General features: G+C 39.9%; 2 protein-coding genes across 2 annotated transcripts; one reads left to right on the top strand and one right to left on the bottom strand.

The window, feature by feature from the left end:
• The first annotated feature begins 4551 nt into the window (after window positions 1-4551).
• atoh1b (atonal bHLH transcription factor 1b) lies at window positions 4552-5894 on the top strand. The gene has a single exon (XM_047353961.1). It carries the CDS (start codon window positions 4784-4786, stop codon window positions 5528-5530), a length of 747 nt encoding a protein of 248 aa, XP_047209917.1. The 5' UTR covers window positions 4552-4783; the 3' UTR covers window positions 5531-5894.
• On the bottom strand, window positions 5894-19038 carry dok3 (docking protein 3). Its single transcript, XM_047353960.1, has 5 exons — window positions 18776-19038; window positions 11963-12265; window positions 11590-11680; window positions 9371-9558; window positions 5894-7873 (listed from the first exon to the last, which is right to left on the bottom strand). Exons 1-5 carry the CDS (start codon window positions 18836-18838, stop codon window positions 6998-7000), a joined length of 1521 nt encoding a protein of 506 aa, XP_047209916.1. The 5' UTR covers window positions 18839-19038; the 3' UTR covers window positions 5894-6997.
• Between the last annotated feature and the right edge of the window lie 44 nt (window positions 19039-19082).

Below are 19082 nucleotides of genomic sequence, written 5' to 3' on the forward strand. Positions count from 1 at the left end.
TGAAACCATTGGCAGTAAACGAAGTTGTGAAATTGCTGAGGATCATTTGTGCAGTCAGGTTTGGTTTACTATGTTGAAACAATCTCATCAGTACAGTTGTTGAAGCCTAATTTAGTTTTCAGTAGAGCTGTTTGTCACTTACTGAAGACGGTTAGATCACACGGAAATATCTGTGAAAAAATTGTCGACAATAATTTTGAGAAACCGCATCTAGCTGCTGGTAGTTGTAAAGTACAATGGCATCAGTCATCAACTTTGACGTGTATTATTATGTGATTATATATACATATATCTTTAATGAAAATCTAATTTGGGACACATAATGTAAAACACATAATGTTTATTTTAAAGATAAAAATTAATAAAATTTTATGTGAAAATACACTTATAATAGGGGCTGCACGGTGGCGCAGTTGGTAGCACTGTTGCCTTGCAGCAAGAAGGTCCTGGGCCTGTTAGGTTAATTGGTCAATCTAAATTGCCCTTAGGTGTATGAATGAGTGTGTGTATGGTTGTATGTGTGTTGCCCTGTGATGGACTGGCGACTTGTCCACGGTGTACCCCGCCTCTCGCCCATAGACTGCTGGAGATAGGCACCAGCTCCCCTGTGACCCACTATGGAATAAGCGGTAGAAAATGACTGACTGACTGACTTATAATAAAACTAAATTAGGACTTTTAAGCAATTATATATACATTTAAAGATATTTATTAGTTTGTACTTTTGGTATCATACCTAACAGTATGACTTATCAAAAGGTAACAGAGAAGCAACTTAGATGCAATTTAGGAACATAAAATTAAAAAGCACATTTTATTATTCTATTAAAATAATTATGAGAAAACTATAATTGTGTTGAAAAAAAATTTATTTTAAATTTTTTTCTACTACCCTTTTATTTATTTATTTCCTTATTTATTGTTTGATTGTTTGTTTATTTCTCAATTTGTTTGTGCTGCTGAATCATGACTCACTATATTACTTAATTAAAGGTATCGTGTATAATATTTTTGTTTTTACTGTAACTGAAAATAAGACCCTAAAAATGATTTTATTATTTTATTAAGATGATAACATTTAGAATAAAATAAAAATCTAGTTATAACTTTACTTTATGTATGTACTGTTACTGCCCAGAGAATTTTCTGATACCTTTTAGATGAGGAGCCATTCATTCATGATACACAGTAAACCTGAAGTGGGTTAACATTATCTCTATACTCCCTACCCCATTACAGTGTAAAGCCCCACCAGCAGGAGCCACAGTGTGCTTCAGAGGGTCAGTAGAAGTTGACCTCAGAAATGTTCCTCACACCTCCCCGGCCTGCGCTGCCACTCCTCTGCTCCCGCCCCACACCAGATGGGAAGTGTAGCTGCATTTTTAAAGCCTGCACGCAGGGTTACAGGCTGTTGTGCTGGCAGTGGTGCTGAAGGAATGAAATATTCATGCAGGGCCCAAATAATAAAAAAAAAACTGAATGGACTCCCCGGGAGAAGAACGTGCCGATTTATTCAACTAAGACCAGGCCTCATTAAACTGCTGGCGGCGAGGCAGGTCACGGTGATTTTCACTAACACTGCCCGACCCCGACTGTCTCTCGCACAGGAACCGCACAAACACCAACTCTACACACTTCAACAGGGGTTAGAGGCTGAAAGGGGCTGAATGTAAAGTGTGTCCAAGTCACCATCATTGGTCTACAAGATCTCAGATCTCCCAGCGGGACAGGTCTGCGCTGGTCCTGACGCTGCTCTTCTGCAGTAATTGACGCCCTAATGAGTGATTAGCTCGGGTGCGTCGTGGGCAGCATATGGGAGACGTGGGTGACACTGTGTGCACCAGAGTTGTGTGGCTTGTGAGAGGTGCCAAGGGACACCAGCTGATAAGCACAGAGCAGGATCCAAGTTACTAAAACTAAAATTTGTAGCCTAATCAATCATCCTTCACATGAAAATAATATCTTCATTTTTGGCACAACAACTATAACAGGAAACTCATTAACTAATAGTGAAACTACCTTTTTTATGAATGTTTTCATCCTGCTCTCTAAATGATTTATAAATTGCCATGAGACAACTTATCAGTTATGATAGGTCTGCTGTATAGACAGGTGTGCCTTAGCCTTGTCTTCCACCTGTTCGTTTTATTATTCTTCTTCAAATAATCAGGGAAATATTTTTTATTGTTTGTTTGAGCATGTATTCACTTCCAGATCTCTTTCTCTCTCAGAGGTCAAAGCCAAAAGTCAAATTACTCAAATTCATTTTTCCATGAGTGTTGATGGTCCATGATAATGGTGATTTAGGAGCATTGCTGTCCACAATACACCAAGGCTGTGTTTTTTTACAGCTGTGAATTCAATAAGATTATTTTGCATATTGCACAAACAAATTTTGCATGGTATTAAATATTAGCCTTAAAATGTGTTTGCATTTTTATCCTGTATATTAGTTTGTAAATGTAATTTTCATTAATGGTTAGATTATGCCAACTTTATTTTCATAGTACATCCTCAAACATTTTCATGAGAATTTAGCAAAAGATGATGGTTGAAACTAATACTCATTTATCATGTGCTGTGTCCAGTGGAAAAATTGAAAGGCTGATATAGGTTTTTATGGGTTGTATTATGAATACAGAGTTGAAAAACCTTCTCTGTTGGAGCAAAAATTGGAGTTTCTATCCAGCTTTACCCAGTTTAGCAGCAGCGCTAATGTTAAAGTCAAACTTGCTAGCAAGGACATTGTTGCCAGTTCACAGCACATCTTAGCTGCTGTTTTCATGCCATTTTGATAGAACAGATTTAAAAAGTTTACTGTTTCAGTAACATTTTATGCCTTAATTTTGGTGACAGCACTAAAGCTAGTCAGACATGCTAGCACACTGAGGTTGCTAAGGTAGCTATGGCTGTCTTCGTCTTCGTCATTTTCCGTTTCATCCGGGACCGGGTTGAATGGGCAGCAGACTCAGTAGACACACCCAGATTTCCCTCTCTCCAGACACCTCCTCCAGCTCCTCCGGGGGGAGCCCAAGGCGTTCCCAAGCCAGCCGAGAGACATTGTCCCTCCAGCCTGTCCTGGGCCGTCCCCTGGGCCTCCTCCCGGTGGGACGTGCCATAGACACCTGTTTTGGTTTTTATGTCACCTTTTTAAAATAGATTTAAAAAGTTTATTACTAGTCGAACATCAGCTTGAGGGTTCATGGGAGTTTGCCCAACCAGTCCACATGTGTTTTGTGGACCTGGTAAACGCATTCAATCATGTTCCCTCAAGGTGTCCTGTGGGGGACGCACAAGGAGTACGGAGTCGAGGGCCTTTTTTTAATAGCCATCCGGTTTCTGTACAAGCAGAGCAGGAGTTTGGTCCTCATTGCTAGCATTAAGTCGGACCTGTTCCCTGTGCATGTCAGACTCCAGTAGGGCTGCCCTTGTCACCAGTCCGGCTCATAACTTTCATGGACAGGACTTCTAGGCACAGCCAAGGGGCGGACGGGGTCTTCTATGCAGGCCAGTGGATTTATTCTCTCCTTTTTGCAAATGACATGGTACTGCTGGCCCTCTCTAGCAAAACCTACATAATGCACAGGTGCGGTTCACAGCAAAGTATGAAGCAGTGGGGATAAGGATCGGCTCCTCTATCCAAAAATAGCTCGGAGTAGAGCGACTGCTCCTCCACATCGAGAGGAGTCAGCTGAGGTGGCTGGACACATTAGATGAGCAAAATTAGTCAAACACCTGAATTACAGGAGTGCATGAACTGATCATGTACATTCATAACTTTTATTAACAATCCAATGCAACTTGTACTCGGCGAACAAGAAGAGCAGCAAGATAGAGTCTGAAGAAGGAAACAAAATAATTTATAAAATAAAATAATAAATGTACTATTCTAAAAGTGCCTAAAGCAGCATTTGCAAAGTCTAACTGTGTACAGATTTGAGTTGTGTATAAGGATTGAACTTCCTTCACTGACTTTTCTGCAGATTCAGAAGCTACAGATTCTGACTTCTAACTTCTTCTGCACCTGTAGCTGGGTTTACATGTCTAAGAGATGCTCTTCACATCTGAATACTTTTGAGACATCGGTGCAAAGGTATACCCTAGGTGTAATAATTTGTTAGAATTTAACATAGTTGACTAAGTAGATTTTAAACATTGCTAGCAAATTTATTTAAACATCTTTTAGCTGTTCATAAAATGCTTTTCTACTCAGAATGTTTATTAAGATCTACCAAGATTCTACCAAATTAAATTGTTAAACCAGTTTCATTGGTTAAATTCTAATGGTTTGTTTTATCAGTGAATGTAAACATCAGATCTTGTTTAACTCCAAGCTTAAAAGTCATTGCACACACAGTCTTTGGCATGAGCACTTTTGTGACCTTTATTTATTTCATGAAAAGTATTTTGGTAAATGTATCTTTTTATGAAGAGTTACTTTACAACCTTTTCTTTCTCTAGCCACGCTTTTTAGAACTCCAGTGCACTCCACGCTCCTAAATGATTAATACTCCAGCTCCCCTCATGTGTAAGGATAACAACAAGGTCGTGATTGAGTTACAAAGCACAATAGGAGAGAAAAAGTCAAGCTTTGTCTGATTGTTCTTTGACAGGGTCAGAGGCTGCAGTCTCCTGAGGCTGCAGGGCTGTCACTGGGCAGGGAGTGACAGCAAGGTGACTGAGGGGAGGCTCTATAAATGGTTGGCGCCGAGCAAACCTTTCCAAAGACGCGGATAATCCCGTGCGTAATTCCACTGCAGTGCATCGCCGCCGGCTGTCGCAGATGATGGCCACAAAAGCAGAGTTTTCAGGCTGGCCAGAGTACCCTGAGGACTTCGCCCTGCTACAACAGAGAAGTTTGGCCCACATCAGCTCCAAAACTTGGATTTCCTCAAATTCAGTCTGCTCATTTTCAAGGAGGGAATCGCACGCCGTGGCAGAGGCGGAGATTTCACTGGAGAAAATCGGGTCAGTGGGCAAACTCCACGAGTGCGCGTCCACAGAGACAGGCCACGCCAGGGCATCTAATGGAGACAAGGGGAGCAGCTTGGGGCCTCAGAGACACCGGCGCGTCGCAGCCAACGCCAGGGAGAGGAGACGGATGCACGGTCTGAACAAAGCCTTTGACGAGCTGAGGAGTGTCATCCCGTCGCTCGAAAACGAGAAAAAGTTATCCAAGTACGACACCCTCCAAATGGCGCAGATTTACATTACGGAGCTGTCTGAGCTCCTGGCCGGTGTAGTTCAGCAGGAATCCAGAGGTCCTCGCTCAGGTCCAGGGACTGCAGACAAGACCTCCAGGAGGAACCTGATTCACTCCATCCGGCCAGATGCGGCTGTTCAGACTACGATCCTGCTGACCGAAGAGGAGCAGCAACAGCAGCGAGATCCATCCATCAACCACATGATCATACTCCGACCTACGTCTGTGTTAGAGTCAAATAAATCACAGGCCTCCACCACCAACAGTAGTGATGGTGAATCCTCAAATCTCAGCGACATGGAGGACAGTCAGAGTGGGAGACAATGACAGAGAACCAGTTATCTTGAACTGGTCACCAGATGTTTATATGGCAGTGGATAATAGTGAGACAGATCTGCTGTTTACTCTGCTGTCATCTCTGATAGATTAGATGTTACACTGCTGGATTTCGAAAGTTAAGGAAACTCATTCATTCTCATTTCCCAGAGATTCTGACTTGGTTTCTTCTTGATGAACTAAAAAAGGCCTTCATTTGCACTTTAATGTCCCGTACAACAACTAACGGCATTTTACAGAGTCATTGGTTGTATTCTAGCTTTTATTTCTAATTAAAACAAGTATTTTTCTATTTAAGAATAGCTAATCCGTGTTTTATGAGGGTTGTTTTGCTACAATAAAGATATAATGGAGTAATGGGTGTGCATTTGAATTTATTTTGTAAAAATCACTGCCAGCAATTTATGCACAAATCTCAACAAAGCACAATAATTAATTATGCTGCAAAATACTTGATTTATAAGTCAACATACCGTGCCGCATAAGAAAAGAAGACAATAATTATTTCTGCTGTAAAAGTCTTTGAATATAAGGAGATACAGTTCATTGCAAAGGTATTCATTCCCATTATTCTTTTACATATTATTATACTATAACCACAAACTTAAATGTACTTTATGGGGATTTTTTTGTGATGGATCAACACAAAGAAGCACATAATTCTGAAGTGGAATGAAAACACACATTGTTTTTAATTGAATAATTGTTTTTACAAATGAAAATCTGACTTTGTAGAACCCTATAGCTGCAGCCAGAAAATGTTTTTGGTAATCTCTCCACCAGTTTTGCACATCTAGAGACCAGTGTTTATGCCCATTTTTCTTTGCAAAATGGCTCAAGCTCAGTCAGATTGATTGGAGAGCGTTTGTGAACATCATTCAGTATGTACTTTGACTGAGCCATTCTATCATATTAAAATGCTTTATTTTTATTTATTTATGTTTTAAATTTCTTAAAGTCAAATTCCTTGTTTGTGTTCACAAATGTGGTGAATAAATCTGATGCTAACTGAAAAAAGGCATCAGTGTAAAGAGAGCTTAATGTAAATGTCATGCTTTTTTTAAATTTTCATTTATGAAAAAAATTAGCAAATCGTGAATCCGTTTCCTTCCATTTCATAATTTTGTACTATTTTGTGATGGCCTGTCACATAAAGTCCCAATAAAATATATTAAAGTTTGTGGTTGCAATGTGACAAAATGTGAAAGAGCTAGGCACTGTACCTACAAAGAACAAAACAAATTATCTCACATTTTGCTGCTGCAACAATTCCCCAAAAATGTGCCTTCCAGATCCGTTTTTCATACCCAAAAAACATACAAACATCTGCGAGCACAAGACGCCTGACAGCAAGCTCCCAGTGGAAGGGATTTTACAGCTGTAAAGAAACTAATTATGCCACATGACAGTTTATCATGTTTGAAACTGCTCTCTCTAATCAGTCTGTGAACTAACAGCCTACTGAAAAAACGTGGAGCTGCTTGCTCCGTAGGGAAGAGGAGCCTGGAACTTTGCCAGGTCCTTAGAAATGATTTCTGCCAGCCTGTGTTTGAAACTGCCAGGGGTCTCCAAGGGGGCTGTGGAGGCAGTGGAGCTGATGGCCTCCTCCAGGTCGTTCATGTCATTCTCTGCCTGTGCGTTGTACGCTTCACAGTTGTTGGTATCTGCTGGGGGGAGATGCAGGCCTCGTGGCAATGCTGAGACAACGTGATCTTCATTTGCGAGGGTAAAAGAAGAGGGTTCCGGGGGTAAAGGAGGGTTCAAATACTGGGGGTCTGAGGAAGAGCGGGTTTTGGTCTCACTGTAGATGCAATTTAAATCATCGATCTCAGTTTTTCTCATCAAAGAAGGAGTGGTCCTCCTCAAGTTGTAATAAATGCTATCCTCTGTGTTGTTATCCTGATTTACAGCCTCCAGAGAATGACACCTATCATCCTCATCCTCCTCTTCTTCCTCCTCCTCACCTTCCTCTCCCACCTCCTCCTTGTTATTGGAGAGATAAGGCTGGATAAGGCACAGATGCTTCATACTCTCCTCAGGGCGGACATTAATCGTGGAGGATTGGCTGACAGAACTGTCCTCTGTGTTACCACGGACCTGCACAAGACTGTAGATTGGAGGATCTGAGATCTGGGAGGCTGTGGCTGGAGGGGCAGAACAGAACGTGTCAATTGATGACCTTTTGTTGAAACTGGAGGCCTGGACACTACTTTTGTTCTGCAGCGAACACTGCCTTGCTATGGCCTGGAAGATCTGGGGACCCGCAGAGGTCAGGAAGGTGAACACCCCTTCTCCTGAATCACAGCGACGGCCAGCTTCAATGCAGAATCCCCCCTGCAATCACAATCAAACCTGGGCTTAATTCATAGTCAATGTTTTAGCAAATACTGAGGCGTGTAAAAGTATTCATACACCTTGGAATTGTTAACATTTTTCATTTTACAAACACAAACTTCAATGTGTAGTATTGGGATTTTATGTGGTCAACACAAAGTAGCATATAACCATGAAGAGAAAGAGTAATACATTGTTTATAATTTTTAATAAAAATCTAAAAAAACATGTAATGCATTTGTTTTCAGACCCATTTACTATGATACCCCATAATCCAGTGCTAGAAAAGAAATAGTCCACACATCTCTCAGTATAAGTGCATTTGTTCTAGGAAGACTTCAGTGGTTTGTTAGAGAACATTAGTGAACAAACAGCATCACGAAGACCAAGAAACACAACAAACAGGTCAGGGAGACAGTTGTGGAAAACTTTAAAGCAGGTTTTGGTTATAAAACAATATCCCAGCATCTCACAGAGCTCTCTTCAGTACATCGTGATATAAAAATGGAAGACTATGGTACAGAGACAAACATACCAAGACGTGGTCGTCCATCTAAAGTGACTGACCAGCCAAGCACAACATTAATTAGAGATGTAGTCAATACGCTCATTGTAACTCTGGAGGAACTTCAGAGATCCACACATCAGGTGGGAGAACCTGTTTACAGGAAAACCTTCAGTTATGCGCTGCACAAACATGGCCAGTATAGAGGATGTGTTGCTTGACACAAACCTTTTCAGGGACACAATAAATGTGTGATAGAAGTTGCTCTGGTCAGATGAGAACAAAATTGAACATTTTGACTTGCATGCAAAATGTTTTGTGTGGAAAATTAACACTGCATCCCACCATGTGTGGTAGCATCAGGCTGTGTGGATATTTTCTTTAGCAGGGGCAGGGAACCTGGTCAGAGTTGTTCTAAGAAAACAACAAGCCTAAACATAAAGCCAGAGCTACAGTGGAATAGTTGAGATCAAATCATATTCATTTGATACAATGGCCCAAAGGTCCAGACTTCAATCCAATTGAGAATCTGTGACATGACTTCAAAAATGATGTTCGAAGGCCCACTCCATTCAATCTAACCAGGTCTGAGCTATTTTCCAAAGAACAATGGAAAAACATCTTCTACTCTAGATGTTCAAAGCTGGTAGAAATGTTCCTCAAAAGGTTTGCAGATGTAATTGCAATTAAAGATGAGGCGAATACAGATGCATGCCACACTTTCGGATTATTTCTTAAAAAATAAAGATAACCATGTGTTATGCAGTATTTTATGTTGTTCCATTGCATAAAACTGCAGCAAAATACATTGATGTTTATGGTTGTACCATGGCAAATATAAGCTCAAGAGGTATGAATACTTTTGCAAGACACTGTATGTCCACAAAGACTTCAGTAAGCGCACAGAACAAATTAAATTAAACATCTATTATTAAAGCTCTTTTTAGGCATTAAGATGAATTATTCAAGATCTGTTGTTCAACACACTTTACCTCCACCTGTCCGAATTTCCGCAGGAGCTTGTATGGCCAGCTGTAGATGACGCCACCTGTGTTGACAGCAAGGAGCTCCAAAGCCTCACTGTCTGTGAACACCACGTACTCCCCAGCCAGCTTGCACCTCTTAGCCGCTTCTGTGGTCAGAACCTTCACTTTGTACTGGTTAGGAGGAAAGGCCGGCTCTAAGCACAAGAAAACAGGACCGCAAAGAGATGTTCATGCACTGGGGCCAAGAAACTCCAAGAAACTTTTAATAAGCGCTCTGAGCAGCAGCGCGTCATTAAATGAAACAAGTGCACACCACATACATTTTCATACCGACACAGTCTGATTTAAAATTACTCGCACTTTACTAATCTCTCTATGTGTTTGAGCTGCCCGGGTGATTCGAGAATGTAATCCATCAGGAAATGAAAGGAAATGCATTTTTATAAGCCGGAGCTTACTGATGCTGAAGCATTCAAGCTTTAATGTCTGAATAAATGAGCTGCTTCTTACAAATAACGCAAGTTTCTGCTGATGTTTGGAATTTATTGTGCTGTGACATGCCCTCCTGTTGTCTTACATTTTACAGTAAGCCTTGACTAATTAACTCTTACCAACAAGGTATTCATGCTACATGACAGTAATTACATGGTAAGGATTACACTTTCTGGTGGCTGTGAAAAATACTGTATATGCTCAAACTGTATACCTAAGTAAAAATGCATTGTTGTCATGTAGTTAGACATGAAAACAAATACAGATAATTAAGACAATCTGTCAAAAAGAGAGATTCATAAAGACTTTTTGATGTTAAATGAAAATAATCTGGTTTCTAATGTTACACTTGTGTACACTTGTGTGTACACAAATACAGTTTGTGAAGAACACCAAAGCTAAATGGGAAGGATGGTTTATAGTTGCAGCAGTCTTTACAATGAAAAGTTTTGCACTTGTTGTTGCTCAGTTCAACTTGTCTTGGGACTTTTCAGCATTCATGGAAATACCGATGGTGGAAAAAAACATATTTTTTGTTTATTTCCCTGTATCTGACAACCATGATAAAAAGAAAGTACACCCTCTTTAAATTTACCTGTAAGTTTCAGGACATAACAAAAACGGTCTAGTGTAAAGTGTAAATTTTCCACACTGCCGTGATTTATGAAACTGAGAGAAATTTCTATGGAAAAGGCTGTGCATTAGGGGATCCACCCCATAATTCAGTATCTTTGGCAACAGTAACTTGAAATATTTGTTTCCTGTGTGATTTTATTAGTCAGTCACATTGTTGAGGATGAATTTCAACCAACAGTGCTTCAGTTTATTAGGGTTTCAATCAGTTTGAGCTCCTGACTTTAACTAGGCCATTGCAATGCCTTGATTCTTTTTTTTTTTTTTGCATATCTCTATTGTATATTTGTTGCTGTGTTCAATGATTGAGTCTGGAGCAAGTTTAAGCTATCAGACAGGAAGTTTCATTTGACTCTTGAGAACTTTGGTTTGAAAAATACTTTACTGTCAGCTTGGTGACTAGTGGTCCTGTGGTTGCAAAAAAAGCCCAAATCATCATAACATTACCAGCATGCTGACATTGTGTTGAGTTTCCTCTAAACATGGTGTTGTGTGTATAATTGCCAAACATCACAACAATGTTCTCATCTGTTCAAGGACATTGGTCCAGAAGTCGTTTTTATTCATTATTACCTTTGTCAGATTCAAGTTATTTCTGTGACCATTGTGGGTTTTTCTTTCATTAACCGAGGGGTACCAGCAATTTTGTCCACGTGTATACTTAGTTTTTTGCACACAGTTTTTTTTCATTTTGGCTCTGTTGTTCTTCAATACATAATGGCAGTGTGGAAATGGTTTTCTGTCTTATACACTTAAAGCTAGATTTGAATAATTTTAGAACCTGGTAAAGACCAGACAATTTTTAATTTGTTCTGACTCATAAGATGTTGGACCTGAGCAAACATTTACCATGACTGTATACTTTAAGAAATTAAGTGCCAACACTAAAGGCATCTAACGTAAAAGGAATGATGATATTTGAGAGTCTCTCATTTATCCTGAGTAAAAATGAAAAATTGCTCTTCTTTTCAATGCCTGAATAATACATTTTTTACAGCTTCATGGCAATGGTTCCACAAAGCAATGGATCAACAATTACCTAAAACAGTGCAATGCTGTGCTCATTTTACTGGATGAATGGTACAAATGATGGGAATTACCGCTTTTCCAAGACGAGTAAAGGTCATTGTCCTCCATGGTAAGGCCATTCCCTCCCTCAAAATCCCCTTTCTCTGAGTCTACAGGATCCCTCTGTAAACACAGTGGCACAGTAAACATTACACGGAGTAAACGCCTTCCTCTTATCACTACTATTTATGACTTCAGAGTAGTAAGATTCAAGCAAGAACACGGTTTGTGCAAGCACAAGAATTAGAGAAGTGGCAGAAGTTCCAGATAATGTTTCAACTTCCCCATGTTCTTATCGATGTATGGCTGTGGGGAAGGTTTCTAAACATTTTTCCCAAATGAAAAGACTGATATGAAATTAAAGTTGGACAGCTGCAGAGGTCATGATTAAGTGAAGAGTAATACCTGGAAGGCAAGTGCGCAGAGGGCCCTGATCCAGCCCTGGCTCTCCATGGAGGCAAAGGTGTAGGTGTACTGTGTGGTGTTAAGGTAGAAGGCTGTGCAGTGTGCAGGGCATGACTCCTTGGTAGCAGGAGTCACACTGAGACAGTCATAAAAACGCACCACCTTTCTGTCTGGTGTTTTCTGCCGACCGGCCTTTAACTGCTCGCTCATAGAGCTGCTGTCAGATATATTAGAGAATTCCAGCCGACCCACACCTGTGGAGCTGGGTTTGAAAAGCACCATCCAGATTTTCCGCCATGTTCTCTAAAGAGACAAGAAAGGAGACTTTATTAAGTGTGTTTGAAAGCCCATTTTGGCTCCAAAATGTGGAGATAATGGAGGCCACAAGGCAAAATAACAAGTTAGCAGTCATTTGAACCCTAAATATCTCTTATTTGCTTGCCAAGTCTATCCTGTAGTGTCCACAGTGCTATCAATGTAAGAAATTATTACTGTACACCAAGGGTGGCTTATTACTTGGACGTTGCTGTATGATTCAGAGCAAAATGAGAATATGATTCAGAGCAATATGATTCAAAGCAAAATGAGAGTCCTACATAATCAGAGAGCTCAAAAATAATATGTATATAGATTGATCAGATTACCTACCTACCTACAATGATTCTGAGAAGTCCATATACCCCTTTTAAAATTCCAGATTTTCACTTTTTCAGCCATTAATGTGCGATATAGAATAGGACAGTTCAACTGAAAAACAAACTAATCTGTGGGGGGAAAACATTAAATTGCAATAATTCATTGAAGCTGCAACCACCATTGGGCGGCCCTCGCAGCTCAGCGCTGCTCAGCCTGTGTAGCGTTGTAGTAAAGAGTTCGCTCAGATACGCGGGCTAGAAACGGCAAAAATGGTGTCAAAATCGCAATTTCAATCCAAAATGGCCAACTTCCTGTGGGGTTTGGACCAAGGCTCCAAGAGACTTTTTTGTAAGTCCTGAGAAGTTACATATCTGTATCAAATTTAACAATTCTTGGTCAAAGCATGGCTTGGGGCTGATTTATTAAAATGTTTTAGTGGACGCTGTGGAGAAATCAGGCCACGCCCACCAAATTTCTCATCAGATCTCTTTTGGGGACTGGATTTTTGGTCACCTGAGACGGATCAATTATATCAGGTTTGGTGTAATTCAGCCTATTTCTGTGAAAGTTATAGCTGTTCAAAATTTGCAGCTAGAAGACTAACTTTGAGGCCCGGCCCCTTCAACATGCTGAAAAACTCACGATTTTGGTAAATTTTAATCCTCTGTACCTTAACTGCATATTGACCAAATATGAAGCAAAAGGTACTTTTAACCTGACAAGAGAACCTCATTGGAACGCATCATGTAATATTTGAATAGTATGTCACATTAAACATGGAAAAGTTTTTGAATTTGTTTTTTGTAAATTTTTGGCCTTATAAGTCAGGAAAACCCGGAATTCAAACAGCGGCGTGTAGACTGCTGGTCAACGTTAATGGGAAGATGAATGAAGCTAAAGTACAAAACATAATATCACATCAGCATATTCCAATTCTTTGCTTTTTTCAGATTAATCTTTGGTTGTGTGTATGTGGGGCGGGGGCAGAAGGAGGGTGTGCATTGTGCTTACGGGAAGCATTATTAGTAGGTAAAACCCCTATTTCTGTTTTTGCACAGCTTCACAGTGCTAGGTATATTCAGTGCTGAAGTGAAAAATAAGTCAAGAGTTTACAGATAATTCATTGTTCCTGTTTACTGGATGAAGAGCCAGAAGAGAGAACTTCACTTCTGTTTTTACCACCTTACTTACACCTCTTTTAAAAAATGTGAGACTGAGTAAAAGTTCAAACTTTCTTTGGATTTCTAATTGCTTAGCTTACAGTCACCAAACAAGTCTCATTTGAGTTATTTTGGGTTTATGTTTTAATATGTTTCTTAATTAAGTTTGTAGGATGAAATCGTGTTTTCATACAAAGACAAATTTCTTACATTGACCTGAGGACACAGACTCAGTGCCTGCAGGAAGCAGAGAAAATGACTATGAAAGTTGGGGTCATGCAAAAAAAGTGATAGTTTATACAAGAGCATCAATATTTAAATGCCCGAACACTTCTATTTCCTCACTGAAACTTCTGCGAACTCAAATATAAACCTGTTACAAAATACCAAATAATTTCCTCTTTGCAAATCGGCTCTGATGAAGCCAGGGGACCTAAACACTTCAAAAAGCTTCTAAATGCTTCTTACTCCATTATCTGTTTGGTTTGTTTAGTTGTGAGGTTCCTCCTTTGTTTGATTCCTTCCACTGTTTGTCTAAAACCAACTCTACAGGTCCTTCTCAAAAAATTAGCATATTGTGATAAAGTTAATTATTTTTCCATAATGTCATGATGAAAATTTAACATTCATATATTTTAGATTAATTGCACACTAACTGAAATATTTCAGGTCTTTTATTGTCTTAATACGGATGATTTTGGCATACAGCTCATAAAAACCCAAAATTCCTATCTCACAAAATTAGCATATCATTAGAAGGGTCTCTAAACGAGCTATGAACCTAATCATCTGAATCAACGAGTTAACTCTAAACACCTGCAAAAGATTCCTGAGGCCTTTAAAACTCCCAGCCTGGTTCATCACTCAAAACCCCAATCATGGGTAAGACTGCCGACCTGACTGCTGTCCAGAAGGCCACTATTGACACCCTCAAGCAAGAGGGTAAGACACAGAAAGAAATTTCTGAACGAATAGGCTGTTCCCAGAGTGCTGTATCAAGGCACCTCAGTGGGAAGTCTGTGGGAAGGAAAAAGTGTGGCAGAAAACGCTGCACAACGAGAAGAGGTGACCGGACCCTGAGGAAGATTGTGGAGAAGGGCCGATTCCAGACCTTGGGGGACCTGCGGAAGCAGTGGACTGAGTCTGGAGTAGAAACATCCAGAGCCACCGTGCACAGGTGTGTGCAGGAAATGGGCTACAGGTGCCGCATTCCCCAGGTCAAGCCACTTTTGAACCAGAAACAGCGGCAGAAGCGCCTGACCTGGGCTACAAAGAAGCAGCACTGGACTGTTGCTCAGTGGTCCAAAGTACTTTTTTCGGATGAAAGCAAATTCTGCATGTCATTCGGAAATCAAGGTGCCAGAGTCTGGAGGAAGACTGGGGAGAAGGAAATGCCAAAATGCCAGAAGTCCAGTGTCAAGTACCCACAGTCAGTGATGGTCTGGGGTGCCGTGTCAGCTGCTGGTGTTGGTCCACTGTGTTTTATCAAGGGCAGGGATCAATGCAGCTAGCTATCAGGAGATTGTGGAGCACTTCATGCTTCCATCTGCTGAAAAGCTTTATGGAGATGAAGATTTCATTTTTCAGCACGACCTGGCACCTGCTCACAGTGCCAAAACCACTGGTAAATGGTTTACTGACCATGGTATCACTGTGCTCAATTGGCCTGCCAACTCTCCTGACCTGAACCCCATAGAGAATCTGTGGGATATTGTGAAGAGAACGTTGAGAGACTCAAGACCCAACACTCTGGATGAGCTAAAGGCCGCTATCGAAGCATCCTGGGCCTCCATAAGACCTCAGCAGTGCCACAGGCTGATTGCCTCCATGCCACGCCGCATTGAAGCAGTCATTTCTGCCAAAGGATTCCCGACCAAGTATTGAGTGCATAACTGTACATGATTATTTGAAGGTTGACGTTTTTTTGTATTAAAAACACTTTTCTTTTATTGGTCGGATGAAATATGCTAATTTTGTGAGATAGGAATTTTGGGTTTTCATGAGCTGTATGCCAAAATCATCCGTATTAAGACAATAAAAGACCTGAAATATTTCAGTTAGTGTGCAATGAATCTAAAATATATGAATGTTAAATTTTCATCATGACATTATGGAAAATAATGAACTTCATCACAATATGCTAATATTTTGAGAAGGACCTGTATGTTAACTAAATCCTTTAAATTTTCAGACGTCAAGGTTTTACAAAGCAATTAGAACTTTTATTTACTTACAAACCCACATTTAAATTGCAGTAAGACAGTAACATACTTCTTTTCTCCAGGTTAAAAGGAGAATGTGTTGCAAAATCAAAGGCTACATTTTCCACTCTGGTTAAAGCCCTTGAGTACTGCCTGAAAATGTTTTTTTTTTATCTGCTAAGAATAATTTATCTGAAGTTCAGTCTGGATTTTAGATGAACTCAACATGATCAAAGTAGCTTTTAAAGGTAGTAAATCAGACTGACAAAAAAGTTTAGTATCTAGACGGAATGATCCGATTTGGACTTACTGGGTAGACAAGCAGACCGGCATTGGGCATGTAAATGATTTGCATAGAGCTGGCATGCAAAAACTGAGTGAAAGAATGAAACAACTTCTCGTCAAGCAGCAGATGCTGCTGTGGGGCCTTCCCCCTTTCCAAAGCACCCACAGATGCCCTAGTCCTCACCCATCAGTCCCTCCCCGCAGTGGTGGAAACATTCCTTAAAAAAGTGATGACAAGGTGGTGTTTGTCAGCAAGATGAGGTTAAGGACGACCTGTCAGAATGATCCATAACCAGTGAGAATGTAAATATGCAGTATTAAAATATGAACCCCTAGGAATCACACAAAAAGCCCCACTGGGCAACAAATATTGCACACCCACTCAGAGCATGAGATCCTCATCGCACTGCTATGGTTAAAAATGTTCATGTTTTATTGTGATTTGTTGTGGGCTTCTAAGGTGTTCATATGATTAAAACCAAACATGACTTTAAAAAAAAAAAAACTCTCTCCAACAGTATCCATTATAATTACATCTGGCCCACCATGCAAGTTGTGTGATGACATCTTCTTGAGACATCTGTGGTCATTTGAGCATCTTTCTTTTTCAGAATTGGCAACACTGGTCACAGTGGTCCAATGCAAAATCTAATGTAGAGAGGGCACCCAAACACTCATACGGTGAAGCCTCCACTGAGACACATCACTTTTAGGGAGGATCCTCATATGGGGCATTGCAGAACCTTGAAGGCATCTGTATCCATTAACCGGACTCACATACTGGGCTGCTGCATCATGTTGCTTGAACTATCAGCCATGTTGCTGATTCATTTGTTTCTCAGAGTATGCATGAGGAAAGTACTCGAGCCAATCCTATGAAATAAACCAGGGTTACTAAACCTTGGTTCTTAGGGCTCACAGTGTTTTAGATACATCTCTGCTCCAGCACACCTGATTCAAATGATAACATTACCCCTTCAGCATACCATCAAGAGCTGCAGAAGCCCTTTAAACACCTATCCATTTCAGTCATGTGTGGCAGAAAAGAAACACCTAAAACATGCAAGACAGTGGGCTTTGAGGACCAGGGTCTAGAAACACTGATCTTACTATGTCTTATTTATTTGTGATTAAACAAAGATAAAATTTATTTTTTTGAACCCCTATGTCATTGGACTGCTGCAAAAAGACAGGGGTTTCACGACAGAGTCCACCTGTCTGAAGAACCTTTCAGTGTGATCGTGGGTGGTTAAATATATGTAAAACGAAAGTATTTATGAAAAACAAATTTGGTGAATTGTTTTATTAACATTAAAGCCTCCTCTTGTGAGGTATTTTGCTGTGTCCCACATAATTTTAGAGGCTGAGAAAAAACAGCGCATCTCATCTGGACCCACCGTTGGCTTAAGAGCAATTAATTTTGCTCCAGGAATGAGGACAGTGCCTGGTAAAAGCTGTAACAGGTTTTACCAGGCATTCTCTTCTCCTGCTTTTTACAAATCAGTTTTTGGTATACATTAAAATGATTTTTGCCCTGGTAAAATGTCATTGTTCTGCTGACTGACACCACTGAAAATTAATTACTTTCATAAAATGTTTTTAACTAATTTCTGGTCATAAATGCCAAAAAAAGCATGAGGACATGTTAAAATATCTAAATGCACTGATCTGCTTATGCTCTGTCTGGATATGAACGGATAAAAAAAAAAAAGTAAACATTTTGGAAAGTGTGCAACCCCTTAAATCCGGTGGAAATCTAATGCAGCATTTCAGAAAAAAGAAATCATACTGACAGTCAAACATGGTGGTGAAAGTGTGATGGTCTGGGCTCATTTAATGCTTCAGGACTTTTTGTAATTGAAGGAGCCAAAAATTCTCTGTCAGTAATTTGTTTTGGGGGCAGGTAATGAATATTAAACTTAACGTTTTCATACAGCTGGAGTTATTTTGAACACTGTATTTCACACGTCTTTTTATTGCATGTAGGGTGTGAGAAACTTGAACTATAATGGGACTTGCAATGTAATTTTTGGCATCAGTGGAAAATTAGATACAATTTTATTAAACTGACATGCTGTTGCATTACATTGCATCAGAATTTTCTTTTTTGCTGTGCAGTGCAGCGTACAGATATGATCAAGAATGCAAAATAATTGCCATTCAGCATGAGTTTTCTTATCAGCCCGTTATTCTTGCAAGAGCGTTTCAGAGCAGGTGGACTTTTAAAAACATTTTGCTGCCTCGTATTGGTGACATGTAGTGAATTTAATGTAATCTAGATTATAAAGCTTAATTTTTTTTAAGTTGGAATGAATACATCTACACTTAAGGACTAGTGATCTGACAGCAGTACTGACATTACTTTTAATCATCTTAAAAGGTAGAACACCGTTCTGTATTAGATATTTATACATTAAAACCACTACTGTAAAGGTCTACTACGCAGCCACTCATTTGCTTAATTTTAGTTCAACGGTACGAAGCAAGCAGAGTATTTCTAATTTTTTATGCTGATAAAAGATTTAACTTACTTTTCCAAACTTCACCCCTTGAAGATACAGCATCCCCTCTTTGAAGATGACCTCCATGCTCATACGCTTTGTCAAAAAACTGTTCACACAAGAACAGCAATTGTTGCGGAGTGGCAAACATTTAACTAGTGATGAGGTTTAAAATTAGACCTAACCAGCCACAGTTTCCTTGACGTCACAAACTGCTGTCATGTTGCCGTTGACCTGTGTGTCTGACAGGAGGAGTTAAAAATCAAGATCCTCAACCTTACTGTTACAAAGGAAAGGACACATACGTTGTATGTTGCTGTGTTCTTGAGTCAAACTT

Source organism: Girardinichthys multiradiatus, chromosome 23, assembly GCF_021462225.1.
Source record: "Girardinichthys multiradiatus isolate DD_20200921_A chromosome 23, DD_fGirMul_XY1, whole genome shotgun sequence".
Lineage (NCBI taxonomy): Eukaryota > Metazoa > Chordata > Actinopteri > Cyprinodontiformes > Goodeidae > Girardinichthys > Girardinichthys multiradiatus.